The 20,624-nt window shown below is 38.3% G+C and overlaps 1 protein-coding gene across 3 annotated transcripts in view; it reads left to right on the top strand.

Moving 5' to 3' along the window:
* The first annotated feature begins 3,556 nt into the window (after positions 1–3,556).
* The window catches only part of LOC149258518 (uncharacterized), a 320,770-nt gene continuing 303,702 nt past the window's right edge, over positions 3,557–20,624 (top strand). Inside the window, exon 1 of one of the 3 annotated variants that reach the window (XM_089415476.1) lies at positions 3,557–3,919. In XM_089415476.1, the coding sequence (XP_089271602.1) occupies positions 3,788–3,919 (132 nt within the window). In that variant the 5' untranslated portion in view covers positions 3,557–3,787. The remainder of the gene's footprint in view (positions 3,920–20,624) is intronic. The other 2 variants (XM_089415470.1, XM_089415474.1) reach the window with 2 other exon arrangements.

The following is a 20,624-nucleotide window of genomic DNA, read 5'->3' as shown; positions in this document are numbered from 1 at the left end:
TGTATCAAACTCTTTGAGAACCCGGTATTTCATAATCAATCCAAGCATATCGACATCTGATATCACCATCTACGAGATTGTGTGCAAAGGGGATTATGTTGTTGCAGTACATTTCGATAGAGGAATAAGCTGCAAATATTTTGACAAAGGCTTTGTCAAGAGGTAAATTCAAGTTCCATAGAAGTAGGATTGGGGTATTTGTTAATCCCTTTCTTGTTGAGAGGGAGTGTCGAAAATGCAACAAGAAATTCCTAATTTAGTTTTCCCTTGATTAAATTAGGAGAAATTCAAATTTCAATTTTAGAAAAATACTTGGATGCAGTTAACTGAGGTGACATGGTTCTTGTCACTCAGTAAATTCAAGCTGTAAACACTTGAGTTCAATGCCACATGATTGATTGCTAATTTGTAGTAATCTATTTCGGTTAATTTGAGTTGTTGTCAGTGTAACTAGTTCTCACTGTTAGTAGAACTAGTGGAGGTTCAGTCAAGGGTGTGTAACTTTTTTCAAACTGAGTGATCATCCAGTTCACTAATCAAGCAACCCAAAATAATTGTTGCATGTAGAGAATTCAAGTTACCTAGTTGAGATTGGAGTTCACGAGCAATGTAATATCAGTTGTAAACTATTCCAAGTTGTACAAGTCATGTATGCAGTAAGAGAAAGAGCTATAGGAATTGCACAATCCAAATTGAGGAATTTCCTAAATAATAAGGGGCTAATTCCTTGAGGAACAACACAAGGAAATAGGGGCTTGGAGGCTCGAAATTTTTGCTAAGTATTGGCCAAGGTCAGTCAGTCAGGGAGAGGATAGAAGATACATGTGCAAGTTGATCTCAAGCTTGAGCAGAGCATATTGTATTCATCCAAATTCTTTGATTAATGCAATACATATAGTAAGGGGTTTTGAACAGTTGCTTTCCCCTTGATAAATCTCTCTGTATGTGTGTTAAATATTGACACATGTTAATTATTTGTGTTCTCGATCGTGAATTTACTTTCGCAGATCAATAAAGTAGTTTCTAGTCTTGTGAATTAGAAAATTTCTTGAGCAGTATAGAATCTGCACATTAATTTCTACAAGCATAACTTTTGCATATGAACTCTGATTGAGGTGAGCTTTTGACCATTAGAAAAGTCTTATAGTGTAGAATAGGGTCATGGGAATGTAAGTATACTCACAAAATTTTGAACCCAAAAAATGCCATTTGATACCTCAAAATGTTTCAAGAAGATTCCAGAGCCCAATTTTCTAAACTGGGACCTACCACTAAAATGGGTCCTGCAAGCCAATTCCTCCAATTTTTCCACCTAGAAGGTACCAAAATAGATGACAAATTATATTATGATCTAATCTAGATCAATAAAATTACAATTCATCCATATCAATTGTTAGTCATTATAATAATCTTGCAACGATGACTTGGTTTATTGACATATGTTACAATGATGAACGTAAACTCTTATGACTATTTTGGATTACCTTTAGTTGATATAATGGCACTTTTAAATGGGTCATACTTTAATGTTACATGATGGTCATGAACAAATAAATTGTATAGTGATATGATGTAACTCGTGGTATTGATCCACATGGTTATGAAACATTGAAATTATTTATATACATTAAGATGCATTAATTGCTAAATGCCACTGATTGCTTATAAAGTGTGACAGGAAAGCCACAAGGACATTGACATGGGATTACGTCATCATCTTATGGACTCTACAACGAGTTAGGACATCACAATATGTGATGTAGTTAATGATGAATTTTTAATTTATGAATATGGGACTATTCAATGTATTTATTTTAGTGTGTATAAGAACGAGGAATACGATTTTCAACCAATGCACACATGGATAGTGGGTAGTATGGAAGACATAGATAATATCATTGGGAGAGGAGGAACAACATCCCTATTTCCACCCATTAGCACTCCTTATTCATGTTATAGGTTGAAAAGTTTATGGTACATTTACCCAAAGGTTGCACATTATTGTGAGGGTATATTATGGAATTAGTCACTCAGAAGGCTTAGTTGAGGGGTGGGAAACAAGGTGTCATTCTTATTCCTTAGTGACCATTAATCTTAACAGGGTAGGAATCCTAAAAATTTGGGATAGAAATCGATCCTTTTTTATTTACATTTCGTGTGAGTTGTCATCTCATTATGTATCATACATTTTGTGTAAGCTGTCATCTCATTAAATATATATATATATATATATATATATATATATATATATATATATATATATAGAATTTATGGGTATAATAATTACATTCTACCAGAGTATAGATTAGCAAGAGTAACAGTTACATGTTATCTATGTATAATCGACATGTATAAGCAACCTATACAAGCTCCCCAGGTTTCACTCCCATCCATGAGTTCTCCCAAGCAACCCTATGTCTTCCTCAGGTATCTAATGTCCCACATCACTTAAGTTAATGAAATCCAATGTCCTACTACCTATGCATGACCAATGGGTATAATCATTGCATTCTACCCGAGTATAAATTAGCAAGAACAACCCTTATATATATATATTAGCAAGGGTAATCGTTTATTGCATCATAGGTTTTTTGTTGTTCTAATCATTACATTCTACCCGAGTATAAATTGGTGAGAGTAACACTTACATGTCACCTATGTATAATTAGCATGTATAACCTATATAACTATAACAAGTGGGTCCCAACCAATAGAATACTAACCTAGAAATGAGTTTGCACAAGAAAACAACACAACGAATAACCTAAATATAAAAAATGGAATGACAACGACATGCTAGAAACTCACATACATATTTAAATAACCACATATGCCTTTGAAACCCCTCAAAGATAAAACCTTAACCACCATTCCATTTTAGATAGGAAAACACATTTAAGATTGCAATGGGTTGAGGTGGTTCAATGAGATGGTTGGGAGGTAAGTCTTGCACTCTCTCCACGAAGGTTCAAATCCTTGATGAAACTCTAGCTCATTGTGATAAGGCTAGAAGGGTAGATGCCTCCTAGGATAGAAATTGACTCAAGTGTGCCTTAAGGCACTTTGACACTTAGTAAGTCACGAGTTATTAATATATTTGACTCATAAACTGTTGATGTATTCTTGGGTTAAAGTGACCACTGGATAGTTTGATGTCAAACCTAGTCTAGACCACTCTAAAAAGTTACCAATTTCCATGGTTAAAAAAAATCACAATAAATATACCTCATCTCCAAATAAATCCATTAAATTTGTTTTTTTTTTAAATAACTCCACACACAAAGAATATATATACCGCTCTCCAATCCAATAAAATTGTATTTATTTTCATAACGTTGCAATACCAAAAAAGAAAACATTTAATACAAATTCAAATTTCCATAACTATTCAATATCTTTTCCTTGCTCTCATGAAGATTCAAGGAAGGGACCTGTGACCATTTTTTCCTTTCTTCATATAACAGGTGTAACTCATTAGGAGTAAAAGACACGAAAACTACTCATGGGGTCCACCCATAATCGATACAAATACCAAAAAGCAATCGAAGCAAAAAGGCATTCACGATGGCAATGTCGCCGACTTTTACGGCGTAAGTAATGGTCGACAGGGCAAATGAATGAAAACAAATCTTGTAGAGAATAATTCTCCTAAGTGAGAAAATGTCGCTCAAATATTCGTGATAGCTGCACAGTACGAATCCACAGTATCTGTGTTTGGGTGTGGGAGACATTATATTTGGGACAGTGAGCACTTAGAACGGCATTATCGTCGTCATCGGTTTCATATATGAACAACACCCCAATAAAATCCCATTCCATGCAAAGGGAACGGGAGAGGAAAAGGTTCGGACAAATGTCAGACAAGAGAAAGCGCCGCACAGACGAGAATTCTTCTTCTTCAGACTGCAATGATCAGACTGTAAGTTCCATTTCTTTAACAAATATCCATGTGGGTGCTCATTTGAATTTACAAGAAACATTTTGTAGGTTTCACATTTTTATTTTTTCTCCCAAACGGGCCACGCGTTTTTGATTCTTGGGGATGTTTTTGGTCGGCTTTTTTGTGCTGTTGGTGCATATCATTGGACCCTTTTAGCGCATTGTGGCCTTGTTATTGGGCATCCCAAGTTGAAACAGTGTTGATAGAGGTCCCCTGTTGAGGGTCATTGCTTCCCTGCTCAGTTAGTTAGTTACTGGTCATCCCAACCTAAACGATGTTGTTGGAGGTCCATTTGAGGGTCATTGCTTGCCTGCTCAGTTAGTTAGTTATTGGTTATCCCAACTGAAACAATGTTCATAGAGGTTCTGTAGAGGGTCATTGCTTGCCTGCTCAGTTAGTTAGTTGTTGGTTATTCCAACAGAAACAGTGTTGATAGAGGTCCTATTGAGGGTCATTGCTTGCCTGCTCAGTTATTTATTTATGTGTGGCATGTTGACTCGCAAAGCAACTGTGTTTTGTATTCAATGTTTGCATTCCCAGAAATGGAGACCTATCCTTAACCAAAAGACCAAACTGACGCGTTGAGCAAGCCACCTACCATCATCAATTTTCATTCCAGAGGAAATATATGGTATTTTTTTCTTTCTTCCTTTTTAATTCATCTAAACTTAGAAGGTATGGGAGGATCATTCAAGGCTCCTTCCACAATTGGCAGTTGGTATTGTTCAATGAGCAATCGCTGTGCAACTCATTTCCCATCAACTTTTGATGTAAGATACAGTGTACTTGTAGTTCGGATCAATACAAAACACACGAGCTTAGTTAATCATGTTGAACAATCAATGGTTGCAATTTGCGAACCTAATACCATCTGACTGTCCTACTACAGAGGGCCTTCTATACATACTACATCTTTAAACAAGTGTTTTAGCGGCAAAGAGTATGTGTATAAAGAAAACGTCACACAACAATATCATAAACATAACACGTATTAGTTACACATGAGACATAGATTTATGGTGGGGAGTACCTGAGAAATTGGAAGAAAACCTACTCTAAAGCCATTCCCTCTTTTAACAAAAATTGTACATTACTTCCATGACCACATGTCCTCTGTCCCACGTTGACATATGTCACTGTGAGCTTGATCTCACTCAGCTCCATTCATTGTCCTGCAAGACAGCTGAAGACAGTTCAGCAATACAACTCAAGACACTATCATTGCACGAACAACTTCAAGGAACCCTATCATTTAACCCTCTCCTATAAAAATTTGTTGCTAGGGAACATGGGTTCGGGGATGGGTACGCCACTTTTTGAAATAGGGTGCGTGGGTTCGTCGAGGGTATATATATATATATATATATATATATATTTTTTTTTTTAAGGGTGGTTCACGGACACTGAGTGACCGCTACATCCACAGGAAAATCCAGGTAGATCAATCTGAAGGGATCTACCCATCGGCCAAACTAGCAAGGCCTAACCCCAAGGGCGTCGAGGAGATTTGACCCTGTGACCTCCTGATAAGCGAGGTACTTAGCAACAGGAACTCAACCAACTAAGCTATCTCTTGGGGCTATATATATATATTATAAATTATAATATATATGAATTTGTATATTTTCCAACTTTAAACAAGAAAAATAAAATATTTATGATTTAAACATGTACATCATTGAACATTGAACATTCACATTGAAATTTCAAAATTTCTAGTTTCATATCAAGTGCAAATTGGAGTTTACATATTAGTAAGAATCATGATATATGTCCATTGTCATATACATTCAAAATTTGCCTTAAGGCATCTCCAAACATGAACTATGGAATTTCAAAATAGTGAACAATGGCTTCCTCAAGCCATGCCATCAACATCACTTAGATCTTCACTTAGCATGCTCTCCAGCTACATAGCTACAATAGTAATGACATTCGACCTACACAATGAATCTACAGTGGCCATCTCTAGGTCGAAACTGCTGAAAGAGAATTAAAAAGGTCGAGCTTGATTTTGGGGTTCCACGCAGCCGTTGTCGGGGTTCAGTGCACCTAATTAGACAAAAGAACCCAAATTTTGGTTGCGATGAACCCGATGCTTACTCGGAGAACCCGATTCTTTTGGTTATGTTTTAGAAGAACTTGTATTCGAACCCAGTACTTGGGGACGAGAACTTGGGACGGGTTCAAGAACCCCACCCTCGGGTTCGTGAACCCGTGCAATGTAGCTATAAATAGAACCCAAACTAATCACTAGTCACAAAGTCTGGTGTGACCATTGATGTCCCATATCTCACTTAATGAACTACTTGACTGCTTAACAACTTAGCTTATAGATCATTGAGAGTTGGATTATACACCAATTCATCAAAAGGCCAAGCCTCCAAAATAGATCTACATAAGTAATATATAAACCTGTTGATTTCTAAGTGAGGGAGATTACAATTTGGGACATCTTAGAGATGGGGTTGATTTTGTTAGATTTTAGGGCATAAATCTTTGACACATTTTTTGGATCCTAAACAAGGATTTTTTGGCCTTTTGATTGTTGAGGGTTGCTGTAAGCTTTCTTTAGCCAAGATAGAAATTGTTTTTCTCATTGAGATCTTTTCAATGAATTGTCGTGCACCTAAAATAGAGCTCGTATGTGAAAGTTATGGCCCTCGCAAGGTAATGATCCAAATATTTCCAACAGTCTAAGTGGCAACCATGTTAGTTCACAATAATTTGAATATGGGCAGTTAGTAACATGTGAGATCCACTAGAGACTTCTAGAAGCATCATGGAGGTTCTAAGAGGGTTTCAAAACCCTAATTCTAACAATAAAAAACTTACTAGATATGATAAGATAAGATAATCATGTTAATGTCCAAGAAATGACTACAAAGGTAGGTCAATGGGACTGTTGAGTACAATGGTGTCGATCAACGCAAGAGTACTAAAAGGTCTCTTATACAAAGAACAAGCAATAAAGTAGAAACATAATGTCTATATGCTAAAACATACAAAACCCTCAACTCCAAAAGTGCGGGTGACTGCGGAAAGGAGTCAGGGACTAGGTCATGATCCACTAGATATAGATCTATCTTTCCTAATACCCAAGATGGAATCAAGAGAACTCAAAATATAATGGTGCTCTGAGGGAAAGCTGGGTGAAGATTTGTACCCTCTACTGCACCACTATTAGGAAGAAGTAACCTGTCACTAGTGTCCAGGTGACCTCAGTTATCTATTGGTAAGATATCTAGTCTAGCGATGTCTCTGGGGAAGGGGAATGGTCCCTCAGGTCTTCATTGGTCTAGTGTTCGAGGCAATGCTGCTATTGGTTTGTCTCTTGGTGCCCCTAGCTGATGGGAGCTCTAGAGAGGATGTAAATCGTTGAAAAGGATTTGGTCAAGGAGGAGCTTGAAGAATGTGGGCATGGAGTTTGAAGGCCTCTTGCATGGAAATTGCTAGACATCTATTGTCCAAGAACCAAATGGACCTGAAGGGCATACATCCAATGGCAAAGCTCAGAATGGGGCTGAATAATGAGTATCCGAAGAGCATGTAAGGGTTCACTTTTACACTGGCTGCCGCCTATGCCATGGTATTGACATTGGTGGGGATAAGATGCTTTTAAAGTAGAGAGACAAAAGCATTTTATAGAGGATTCTAGAAGATTGTAGTGTATCATAGCTTCGCAATAAGCTTGGACAACTTTGTGATTTGTATTGTAATCATCATAGATTCGCAATAAGCTTGGACAACTTTGTGATTTGTATTGTAATCTCCATAATATAAGAAGTTAGAAGGCACAATACTTTATTAAATGGTGGTTTTCTCATATGGGTTTGCAGGGTGAATATTTGTGTTCCATTGTGAGCTTTACTATTATAGTCTATTTCATATGCCATAATAGTGACATAATTTGAATGTTGTATTTTTGTTGTTGTTAAAACATTAAGAATACAAAAATGATAATTGCGTAGTTGAGTATAATCTCACTACAATCATTTTAAGTTTAGATTTATTTAGGGAGCTATCCATTGGACTATCTAAGGCAGTTTATAGATCATATTAGTATCAGATTTTGTTTATTTGGGCTTTTGGTGGCTTAAGCGTAATATATGCTCACTTAGCTCAAAAATTCCGAGAGAGTTGTACCCCGTGGATCTTGAGATCAACAAGAAAAGAAGTAGCCACAATCCATAGAATTGAAGAAGAGCATTGGGAAGGACCCATCGATGAAGGAAAAGGAAACTTCACTAGAATGGAAGCTCAAGTAGTCGATATTTCTAGGAACATGAAGGAACATGACCATACTCATAGCTTTATTGAGAAAAATATTCGCCCCTTTTTTAGGAGAAGCTCAAATCCCATGAGAAATGAGGATATAATGAAGAGCAAAGGAAAGAGAAGGAAGAGTTGAAGTTGGAGCAAGGGAACTCCACTAACCATTATATTAACATGCGTTTGAGATTGAGTCCTATGAAGGTGAGGTAGACACACTTAAATTGAATCATTGCTTACAACAATTATCTATTTTACTCTGCGTAATATAGAGAGGAACATAAAATATCTTTTGCTAGATTGAATATAGAAGGCCATGTGTAGACTTGGTGGGAGAGCCACACCGAGGCATGTAGGCTATGGGGAGACCCACTAGTAACTAAGTGAGGTATTTAAAGATCTCCTCAAATCCTAGTTTTACCCAAATAGGTTTGAAGAGGACTATAGTATTTGATGGCACTATTATTGACAAAGACTAGGATAGAGTGTACAAGAGTACACTATAGAGTTATAGAAGCAATGTATTTAGTTGGGAATAGATCCTTGAGACCTAAACGTGATCGTCAAGTACCTGGGTGATCTTCACTTTTTGCTGTCACACAAGAATACAAATTATGCTATATAAGCCCACGACCATAGAGAAGGTTTTTGTATAGGTGTAGTACATTGAATTTGACAAAAAGGGGCAACCAAAATTCTTTGAAGCAGTAAAACCATTATGGAGTTTTGAATAAGGGTGAGAAGAAGATAGAAAAAAGAAAAAATAAGAAGGTTGCCACCATTACATGTGTCTAAAGACCTTAATAACCATTCTAATCATTGCAACATTGATGGTAATGCAAAAGAAAAATGTTATAAACTGCACCTAGAGTAGAATCTCAAGCATTGCAAGTAGGAATAGAAGAAGAAGAATCTTCTAATAGATGTAGGAAGGGAGATAGAAAGTAGCGTAGATATAGATGAAAAGATAGTTTGTACAACATTGTAGAAGGCGGTGAACTTAAGTAGCCTTCATCACAAAGAGGAGAAGGAGATGATGAAGCTATTCTATATCAAGATTCAAATCAAGAAGAACAAAATAAATGTTATATTCAATTCTAATTCATAGGAAAATCTCATTGTAGAGGACATAGTAGGTATGCTTGGTTTGAATGCGTGATCACGCTCATCCATACCCTTTGGGTTGGGTGAATTAGGATGTAGAGCTAAAAGTTATCTAGTAATATAAGATTATATTTATTACCAGTGCAAGCTTTATGTTGAATGATGTGTTGTCATTGATGTCAAAGTTAGGGGAGACCCAAAGTTAGGGGGAAACCCTTTCTATGTGGTGACCCCATCAATATTACTAGTTGGCCTCACTAAATTAAGGGATGTGCGAGTTAAGATGACCTAAGCCAAGATTTGCCCAAAATGTCTATAAATATGAAGATTTGTGATTGCATTATGGCATGGAAACGATGGAAGCAATGTGATTTGAGGAGTGAGACGTACAATAGTGTCGAAGAGCGAGGTCCTAAAAGTAGAGATCTGAAGTAAGAAATAAAGGGATGAGTTAATCAGAGGCATGAATGTAGCATTAAAGGTCACTGGAGGCACAAAATAAACAATAAATTGGAAATTCTAAAAAACCATAAATTTTTATTATAATGTGAAAAACCTTGCAAATCCAAAGTTATGGAGTCATTGCCGTCAGTTACTGGACAAAAAAATTGGCATTAGTAAAGGGTCCATCTACTGGACCCTTGGCATATCAAAACTTTTACATAAGGCATGGTCTTTGAATTCTTCGATGTCTCGATATGTTAACCCATGGTAACAACCTTGGCCACGAGGGTGCTAAGGTGTAGCACTTGAGGGCTAAGTGACCTTGGCATATTGCCATATCAACATTTTGACAAAGGCCCAATTTTCGTTGATATCTGGTAAAGCGCCTGGTCCCAACACTTAGTTGCAGAGGTGCTAGGTTTTAGCGCTTGGGGACTCAAAGTCCTCGACATATTGGCTTTTAGGAGATTAAGAAATACAATGGAACCTTCGATATCTTGATATCTCAGTGTCATGGTTTTGTCATTTGGCAAATTTTTTTCCAACAAGAGACAAAATCTTTTGCCATCATTTGAGCTCCAAAAGTCCTTGTTTTGTAGTGATTTTTGGTGTTAAAGTTTTTACATGATTTCTTGATATGAAAATTGGTGTTTGGAACCCACAACGCCACCTATCACAATATTTGACAGGGAATTTGCCAATAGGTGTATGTCTGTCGCTCGAGACTTTTCATATCGGGAGCTTTATGATATAAGTGTATTGCCAACTCTCTGGTATTCAATATCCCAGTGGTCACAACGGTCACCTGATGGAGGATTTGCAGTTAGATAACAAAAAGATTTCTTGTCATGAGGACTGAATGAAAGGTGTTTTTGTGGGCATTTCCTTTGTTAATGATTTTGGGGATTTCACCTGATATCTTGATATTATAAGTGAAAGGGCATAGCACAAGGTTACATGTGTTGTATGTGTTGGGGCTGTAACGTTTCGTCAATTGCGCATTGATGATTATTGATTGCGCACTTTTGATGATAAGTGCTTAGTATTATGAATGTTGAATTATAAACATGTCACGTTGGTAAAGCGTAGTTCTGAAAATGTGGAATTGAATGAAGCGCCTAGTTGAAAGCAACTGAGCATGAGATGATTGCAGAAATTCAGAGAAGTAGAGTGGACCATAGTTGAATAGATTACAAAGTGTCAAAGGGGATTGGTGTCTCTTGTAGGTTGGTTCCTACAAAGCAATTGAGGGGATTGGTTTGTCTCGTACGTTGGAGCCTATAAAGAACTATCATATAAAGAAGTTTTGTGGTTTTCTCTTGAAAGGGTTTCCATGTATATCTTTTGTTTCATTTTTAGCTTATGAGATTGATGTTTTATGATGCTTGAATGTTTAAATAAGTAAGAAATTGTATTATACTGATTCACCCCCCTCTTAGTATAAGTGTGAATCCAACACTTTATTGATGAAATAGAAGTCGATGTGGTGCTTCTTGATGTTTGTGGTGTAGTGTTTGGTAACCCTAATATGTATTTGATGAGAAGGTCAAACTAATGCCGCCTACTCAAGTATGGCAAATCTTTTATTATCAATGAATATGAAGGAAAATCTAAGATTTCTTTGTTGAGTGCACACCAAGTTAAGAGATTGATCAACACAAATATGTACTTCTTTTCTTGAGACAACTAGTTTCGCTGGTGTGCAAGCATCCTTTGAAGTAGTAGTAGTGAAGTACCCGAGTGAAGTAGTAATAGTGGTAGGAATTGTTGGAGCAAGGAGTTATAAGACCAAGTACCTCACGATGCGACTTCCTGTTAAATTTTTTGTAGCATCAGACGTGTTCTAGTCTCGATTTGTGTCTAAGAGACTAAGGAACATGAGATCTCCACTCAATTAAATTAATTGATCAATAATTAAAAATGCCTAAGTCTAACTTAGGAAAATTGATTAATTAATGGGAATTAATTGAGTAGATCGTCTTATGCTCTAGAGGCTTCCAAAAAAAGACATGGATCAAGTCTAAGATGATCTTAGCCATCGATCACGATTAGATCTTGGCCATTGATGCTCCAACAAGAGATTATAAGAGCAAGTCGATGGGATGGAGAAAGACACAAGAGGGAGAGCAAGAATTAAGGCAGATTGAGCTACCCAGTTGCAGTGATTCAGCAAGGGAGAAGGTTGAGCTAGAGATTGAGCCTCAGAGAGAGGGAGCAATAGAGAATTTGAGGAAGAGGCATCTGGAGGTTTTTCGGTGTTTTTCAAGTGTTGGATTGGCAAGAGAAAGGGGGCCGAATTATTTGCAGTAGAGGTCGCATAAGCCAGTGCGAGTAGCCAAAAACCATAGTGTGAGTTGCCAGAGAGAGGACATTTCAATTATCGGAGGTGAGAAAGATCATTAAGGACGCAGAGCGAATTTTTCCAGAGGCAAAGGGAGGCAGGACAACTCACTTGGAGCCAACTAGCAGGCGGTGCGAGTTATTCCAGGCCAGGCAATGCCCATTTCTAGAGGGCAGTGCGAGCAAGCCAATAGAGGGCCAATTGATTTCTAGAGGGAGAAACATTCCCCCTAGATATTTTGACATTATATTTCCCAAAGGATTGCCAATTGAGGATCCAAATTATTGTACTCTCCAAATTGCTACATAATAATAAAATAAACCCACATCTGCTACACCAGTTTTCCCTTCGTGGTTTTTCCGGGGACGATTTAATCCAAAATGGCTGTGTCAAAATTTTATTGTGAATGTATATTTATCTCTCAGTTTCTATTATTTTTAGTAGCATGTTTTATTTTGGTGAAGATTGCAATTGTGAGTTTATTGATATTTGTCATAATAACAAATAAACTGCAATCAGTAGGAGATAAATTTCCAGTTAATTGCAATCGTGGATTTTTCACATGGTATCAGAGTTGTAAACATTAGATCCGAGGCTATAGGCGAAAGGAAGCAAATCAGGCAGACGCTGAGGGAGATTTGAAGCACCAACTTCCATATTTGCGCAGGGAAATCAGGGGTGCAAATTACAGAGAGGTAGGGAATTCGATATACTCGGAAAAATGCTAATTGCCTCAGACTTGTAGCAACAATTAATAAGATTCCCAGGAAAAGACTCCAGAGAGTAGATCAGATAATTCACAACACGAATTTGATGCCTCTGATTTATCATCAAGGTTGGAGAATGAATTTGCTTAGATAGCTTGTCTCTCTAGCAAAACTTCACAGGGTATTTGGTATATAGACAATTGGAACATCAACTCATATGACAGGAGTTAGAGAATACTTTGCCAGCTATAAGGAGGAGCAAATGGACTTCCAAATTTAGATGGGTAATAAAAGTAAATGCACTCTAGTTGGAGTAGGCACCATCGAGATTCAGAGAGAGTTTGGGGCAACTACCAGTATTACAGATGTACAAGCCTTGGTATGAACCTAGTGTCAGTGTTAGAGCTACAGGATAAGGGATATGATGTCTATTTTGTAGGGAAGAAGGTGTTTATTAGACATTAGAACTGGAAGAAGGTGAGGCAAATTGGAGTTCATAGCAACAAATTGTGCAAGTTGCAGCTTGAGTCTCCAAAGGCACTAGTTAGCAGTAACAACAGTGATAACAGTAGCAATGGAAGAGACCTGAATGAGCTTTAGCACAACAGAATGAGACATTTACACCATGGAGCACTGAAGATGCTCAGAGAGACAATAACAGGTGTTCCAGAGTTGAGCATGGAACACAATGACGTGTGTAGAGGATGTGTACTTAGGAAATATGCTGAGGTAGCATTCCCAAGAAGTGACAATAGATCCGACGGTGTGTTGCAACTTATACTCTCAGATATTTGTGGCCCTATGTCCATTAGATCTCTTAGAGGGTACGAGTACTTCGTCACCTTCATTGATGACTATTTCAGGAAGACTTGGATCTATTTCTTAAAGACCAAGGATGAGGTCTTCAGTTGCTTCTGAGATTTAAGGCTCTAGTGGAGAATGTGACAGGGGAAAAGATCAATGTATTTCACTTTGATAACAAAAGAGAGTACATTGATAGTGACTTCATGAAATTCTATGTGAAGGAAGGCATCGAGAGGGAATGGACAACTCCCTACAAACCTCAGCAAAATGGAGTAGCAAAGCGAAAGAATAGGTTTATTTTAGTTGGGGTTGTAAGAGCCATGTTGTATGACTAGGACATGCCCAAGTTTTTATGGGTTGAGGCATGTAACACGACAATGTGTATACAGAACAGGGTTCCTCACGAAGCGTCGGGGAAGATAACACCAGAAGAAGTCTTCTCAGGGAGAAGCCAAAAGTTAGTCACTTTAGGATCTTTGGCAGCGTAGTTTACTGCCATATATCAGATAAAAAAACGTACTAAATTGGATAAGATTGCAGAGAAGGAGTTCTTCATTGGGTATAACGAAACCTCTAAGGCATACAAGATCTATATCCCTAGCAATAGAAAGATCATTGTGAGACGTGAAATTCATGGAGGATAAGGCCTTAAGAGATATCGCGAGATGCTAGCAGGTGATCATAGTGAGTCAGTAGGAGATCCATTAGTCCAGCAGCAGGGACAACCGCAAGGACATCAACAAGGACAATCATAGGGATCTAGTACAGTTACTAGTACATCAACAAGGACAATCATAGGGATCTAGTACAGTTACTAGTACTAGCACAACCTCAAGTGTAGGAGATCATTTAAGTTCGTAGTAGACGGAGCAGTAGAGGCAGGATGAGGAGCTAGTCAATCCTTCCACCACTAGTGGTTGAACCAGCAAGAAAGTTTGTTAGACGCTGAGGGATGCAGAGGAGTTCATAGGAGTTCCTGGGAGGAACATGATAGAACGTAGACATTGAGACAAGAACTTGACGTTGGTGGCACAGGTTGTTGATCCTTCCAGCTATTAGGAGGCTGCACAACATCAGGTTAGATGCCATGGTAGAGGAGTACAACTCTCTCATGACTAACGATGTTTGGGAATTAGTGTTGAGACCTGTAGATAGGTCAGTTGTGGACTCTCGGTGGATCTATAAGATCAAGTACGTTGCAGATGGCAGCGTACAAAAGTACAAGTCTAGGTCTATGGCAAAGGGGTATGCACAGAAGGAAGGCATAGATTATGAAGAGACCTTCACCTTTGTTTGGGAGATGTACTTCCATTTGGTCCGTTATATCTCTCGCAACACAGATGGGATTGCAGATTCACTAGATGGACGTCAAGACAACCTTGAATATGGTGATAGAGGAGGAGGTATACATTGAACAACCAGAGAGATTCGAAACACATGAGAGGGGCACACATGTGGGCAGACTGAAGAGAGCTCTATACGGGCTCAAACATGCTCCCAGGGCATGTTATCGTCGGATTTACAATTACTTGCAGAAAATGGGATTTGTCAAGAGTGACATAGATCCCAACCTTTACTATTTGATGGTAGAGGGTGATCCGCTCATCCTAGTGTTGTATGTGGATGACCTCTTTCTGACTGGGTCATCATGGCTCATAGAGGACTGCAAGAGGAACCTGGCAACAAAGTTTGACATGAAGGATTTGTGACTGATGCATTACTTCCTAGGCCTGGAAGTATGGCAAAAGGACGGGGAGATCTTCCTTGGTCAAGGTAGATAACTACAAACATTCTGAAGAGGTTCAGGATGTAGGACTGTAGGCCTATCTCTACGCCCATGCTTACAAACTAGAGGAAGGTCGATGCCTCAGAGGATGCTTTGACCCAACCTTGTCTAGACAGCTCATTGGTTCCTTCATGTATTTGGTCAACACTAGGCCAGATATCTGCTTCGCGGTCAACACTCTCAATCAGTTTATGGTGGGACCTAAGAGAGTGCATTGGACAACAACGAGGCATATACTAAGGTACTTGCGCGACATAGTCGAGTATGGGTTGAGGTATACTCAAGGTGATGGTGTCAGGTTATGTGGTTATACAGATGCAGATTGGGTAGGTAGTTCAGTTGATTGAAAGTGCACATTAGGGTGTTGCTTCAATGTTGGATCGAGGGTTATATCTTCATGTAGCAGGAAGCAGAAGTCTGTGGCATTGAGCTTTGCAGAAGCAAAGTGCATGGCAGCTAGCATGGCCACATGCGAAGGTATTTGGCTTCAGGGGCTGCTAATGAGTCTCTTCAGTTAGAAGATGGAGGCAACCAATATCCACTATGATAATCAGAGTTGCATAAAGCCCTCTAAGAATCCAGTGTTCCATGATAGGTCAAAGCATCTAGACATAAAATACCATTTCATCAGAGATTGTGTGCAACGTGGAGTAGTCTAGCTACAACATTTTCCCACAAAGTAGCAGGTGGCAGATATACATCGAAAGCTCTAGGGTGAGCTAAGTTCGTCTATTTCAAAGAACAATGGGTATAGTGGAGAACACCTTCCTCGCTAAGAGGGAGTGTTAAATTTTTGGTAGCATCAGACAAGTGTTCTAGTCTCGATTTGTTTCTAAGATGCTAAGGAACACGATATCTCCAAAACCCAGAAAAGGTTTTGGGAGAAAACACCTATAGACCACTCAATTAAATTAATTGATCAATAATTAAAAATGCCTAAGTTTAACTTAGGAAAATTGATTAATTAATGGGAATTAATTGAGGAGATCGACTTATGCTCTAGAGACTTCGAAAAAAAGACATGGATCAAGTCTAAGATGATCTTTAGCCATTGATCACGATTAGATCTTGGCTGTTGGTGCTCCAACGAGAGGTTATAAGAGCAAGTCGATGGGATGGAGAAAGACACAAGAGGGAGAGCAAGAACTAAGGCAGATCGAGCTACCCGGTTGCATTGATTTGGCAAGAGACAAGTTTGAGCCAGACATTGAGCATCAGAGAGGGAGCAACAAAAAATGTGAGGAAGATGCATCCAGAGGTTTTCCAGTGTTTTTCCAGTGCCGGATTAACAAGAGAAAGGAGGCCGAATTATCTGCAGTAGAGGCCTGCTAAACCAACAGCTGTATGGTTTACAAAATCACCCCTTAACAGAGATGTACAATTTGTGTAAGAGATGAAAGTACATAATTACGGCTTGCTGCACAGTTTGCTTCTTTTCTTACTATTATGGACAACAAACCCTCTTTCTTCACAACCTAAAGTTGAATCACACCCTGGCTAGGAAGGAATTCTGCACCAATACAAGTTTGTCTTTGAATGTTTCCAACTTTCTTTTCACAAAGGGCTTGCTTAGAATCACTTTAGAATGATATCTATTTTTTGATATGCAGAAACATACTCCACTGTCGATTGGGATTTAATCTCAACCGTCAGTCTCATTGAGAGATTAGGGTTATGGAGACTTGGTCATTAGTTGATGTTATAAAAGAAAGACAAAGTGAAAAGAAAAGACACAGAGCATGTTAGAAAAACACAAGTGAGATAGTGATAAAGAATGTTCACTCAGTATGCAAGTCCAAAGGAGAAAAGAGGAAACAATGTGAGTAGCAGAAGAAGATTAACCCAACTTTTAGAAATTGAAGTGGCCATACACAACAGGTGCAGAGGTGACTTCAGGAGACCATGCAACCCAACAAAAGGGTAGGGCGGTTGTACAAATTTCTAGGATAGATTTCAACAGCAGCGGGAGGGTTCTACGACAGGTTTTGGTAGGGCTGTACAGGCTGTATGGTGCACCAAAACAACTAGGTTTTGCTGTAATTTATTTTATTTTATTTTTCCAGTGGGCTATTTTCCTAATTTGGGAACCCTTGCAAGCTTGGGGTAATTTTAATGAAAAACTGATATTTAAAGGGCAAGAATTTTTGTGTGTATTTTGGGGATTGGTTTCCTGTAGCTTCCGAGTATTTTTATTTTCAGTTAAATTTCCAGCAAGTGTATTTAATTCTATGAGCTGAAGAATTCAATCTAATTAAAGAGATCATAAGGAATTAAGCTGCCTAGGTTGTTGGAATAGAGTTTTCTTGTAGTTTTTCTTTTTGTAAGTTAGTAGGTCCTTTCTATTGCTTCATCAAAAATTTATACATACATGCCATTTGTTATTTTGTTTAGAAAGCTTATGAACAGTTTTTGGTGTAGTTGTTAGAGGCAAGTCCATGAAAATGACAAGAATCTGTAACAAAAATCTAGTTAAGTATCCTGCCTTGTGATGGAAAACCAAGATGTAACAAGCCCATGACCTTGACAGAGACAGTAACAAAAGTGAATCTGAGGATCCTACCCTGAGAGGGGAAACTGGGATGTAATAGTCATTTGCAACAAAACTTGACCCACCCATAAGGGGAAATCGAGCCTTAAATGTATCAACATCATGTAACATAATAAACTAAAGATTGTTGTAAAAAGCTAAGGAGACTAGCAAAAAATGCAAGACCAAGAAGAGAACCAGAAGGTCAGGGCGCACCAGGGTGATCTGCCTCATTAGAGAGGGTGATGGGAACATCCTTAGAGGTTCTTGGTGCTCGAACCTGAACCTTTCGACCTTGCTTTTTCACTAATTAGGAGAGCAGGGTTATTAAGGATCTGCTGTGTTGCTTGACAACATCCAGCTTATCAACAATGTGCTGCTGTTCCTCTTCCGGTAGGGACAAAGCCTCTGCAATGAAACCTTTTGTATGCCGGTATACTTCCCAAGTGAACTAGAGTTTTGTGTCCTGGGTGCTTGAAGTTCCTGGATCCTTAACAAATTTTGCGATTTTCCTTCCATTTGGCCCTTTGCTATCATCTTTCTTGTTGCCTTGGTTCACTTCTCCAGCTGTTGGACACAATGTTGCTGCTTCGAGGAAGTGAAGATGTGATATGCTATGGCAGCAGCAGCTGTGTCCCTCTCTGCCTTGGAATTGCGGAGGGGTCCCATTGCAGGTTCCTTTCCCTTCCTCCACAATTGGCCCATATGAGTGTTGCCAGTTATCCTTTCCAACCATTGAGTCGGGAATATACCAACTGCATAACTCCCTCAAGTGTTAGCACAACCTTATGTGCCATAGAACAGAGCAGAAATAACTACTCGGGTCACTGTGAAATGTAACGGCCTCGGCTGTTGTATGCCTAAAAAACGATGGCTTTGTCCCAAGTGTGAGCATGACTCCTTGCACACCTGGCTGAGGCCTTGCAGATTTTCTTAAATGGACTTAAACCTTTGTGCAAGTCCAACCCTGCAATATCCCTTAGAATGACGACTTCAACTGTACTGGCATGACCTTGGAGTGAATGAGGAAAGAGGGCTGGCTCATGCCAGTAACCACTGGGTGGATTGATCTTTGACATTATGATTGGGAGGGGTTGAGCATGGGATGATGCCAACGCCTCTCCCTCTCCTCACCCCCCCTTACTGCTGTACATGTCACACTCTACGTGGGGTGCTGAATTAGAGATTTTAACACATATGGTAAATTTAGATGTTCATGTATAAGATAAGACCATTATAAAGTGGAGTGTTTGCCAAACCATGATACAGAGAATTAAAATGTGCAAGCGGATTTAGATTCCATTAATGTTACCCATGAAAATTAATGTACTTGCTTCCACAAGTGGTTCCTTAAAATGTATGTCAAAACTTGAAATAAAATAACATTTGTGGGTTGCCAGATATAAAATTTGGAATTTAAAATAAGACACCCTACATGAAATTCAAACATTTTAAAGTCTGATCCATGTCACATTTGATGAGTGCTGATATGATTAATTTAAATGTTCAACACAATTAATGATCATGAAATGAGATTAATTTTCTTGCGGTAAATGCAGAAATAAAAGATTCATGTGCTAAACCATCAAACACCACCATTCATTCATTGAGAGTCAATTTAATTGCTGCCAGTATTAATTAAATATTCAATTTTGAATGTTTAATGCGTAAATCAATTTAAATTTGCTGCTGTCAAGACCACTGAAATGTGCTCACATTTAAATAAAATGAACACCATTTAACTTTAGATCCCATTTAATTCATAGAAGTGATGGGTAATTGAAGTCAAATGTACTGCTTCTTAGATTAATTTTGTTAGAGTACCCTTAGGATATGAAATGAAATTTAAAACAGAGTACAGAAAGGTAAATAAATTTAAACTTTAAATAACAGATATAACCTACAACACCATGGTTTCAAATAGTTGAATATTTCCAAATTAATTTTAAGATTTGTTGAAATTTATGATAGCTTTGGAAGTTCTTCCGCATAGGCTGGTGTCTTAGCATGTGGAAGATGATTTATTAATTAAAGCCAATTAATTATTGTGGACTGTTAAGTCATTTTCTAAGGATAAATAATTTAATTATATAAATGACTTAGAAATAATCTCAACCATTGATCTCCAAGATCTTCGAGAAGGGAGATTAGGGTTAGGGATTTGGGCTTAGTTAAGATTATAAAAAGAAGCCTAAGGAAGAGGTGAAGACACAAGAGAGGGCAAATAGAGAAAAAGTGATTTTCTCTAGTGTGTGTGACTCAGTAGACTGAAGCGCATAGGAGAAGTACATGAGAATTTGAGGGCGAATCAAGGAGGTCGAGTTGTGGAAATTGCAGGGTTGAGTTGCTAAAGAGAGGGAGGTCGATTTAATTTGGAGAAAACGATTTGCTAGAGACCAAATTTCTTGAGGCATAGTGGCATCTCGTAGGGAAGGCGCAGGGTGAATTTGCTAGCAGATTGAATGGGTCAAATTTCTCCAGGCCGAATTCCTTCAGATGTTGATTCCCAGGAGGCCAAATTCATCCAATGGGTTCCGAGTTATAAGATCTAGCAATTGTATTTTTCATTGTAATACTTTGTGGGTCAAAGGCCCTGATTTTCCAGATGAATAAATGATGGAGAATTGTTGTGGGTGAATTATTTATTTGTTGCAATGTGTGAATGATCTCTCCGAATTTTATTTCTGCTGCGTATATTT

The sequence above is a fragment of the Pinus tabuliformis genome, chromosome 6, assembly GCF_031772625.1.
Source record: "Pinus tabuliformis cultivar Carrire ecotype Pingquan chromosome 6, CPIR1, whole genome shotgun sequence".
Taxonomy (NCBI): Eukaryota; Viridiplantae; Streptophyta; class Pinopsida; order Pinales; family Pinaceae; genus Pinus; species Pinus tabuliformis.
Note: the sequence above shows the minus strand (reverse complement) of the source record. Positions and strands in the feature narration are given on the sequence as shown.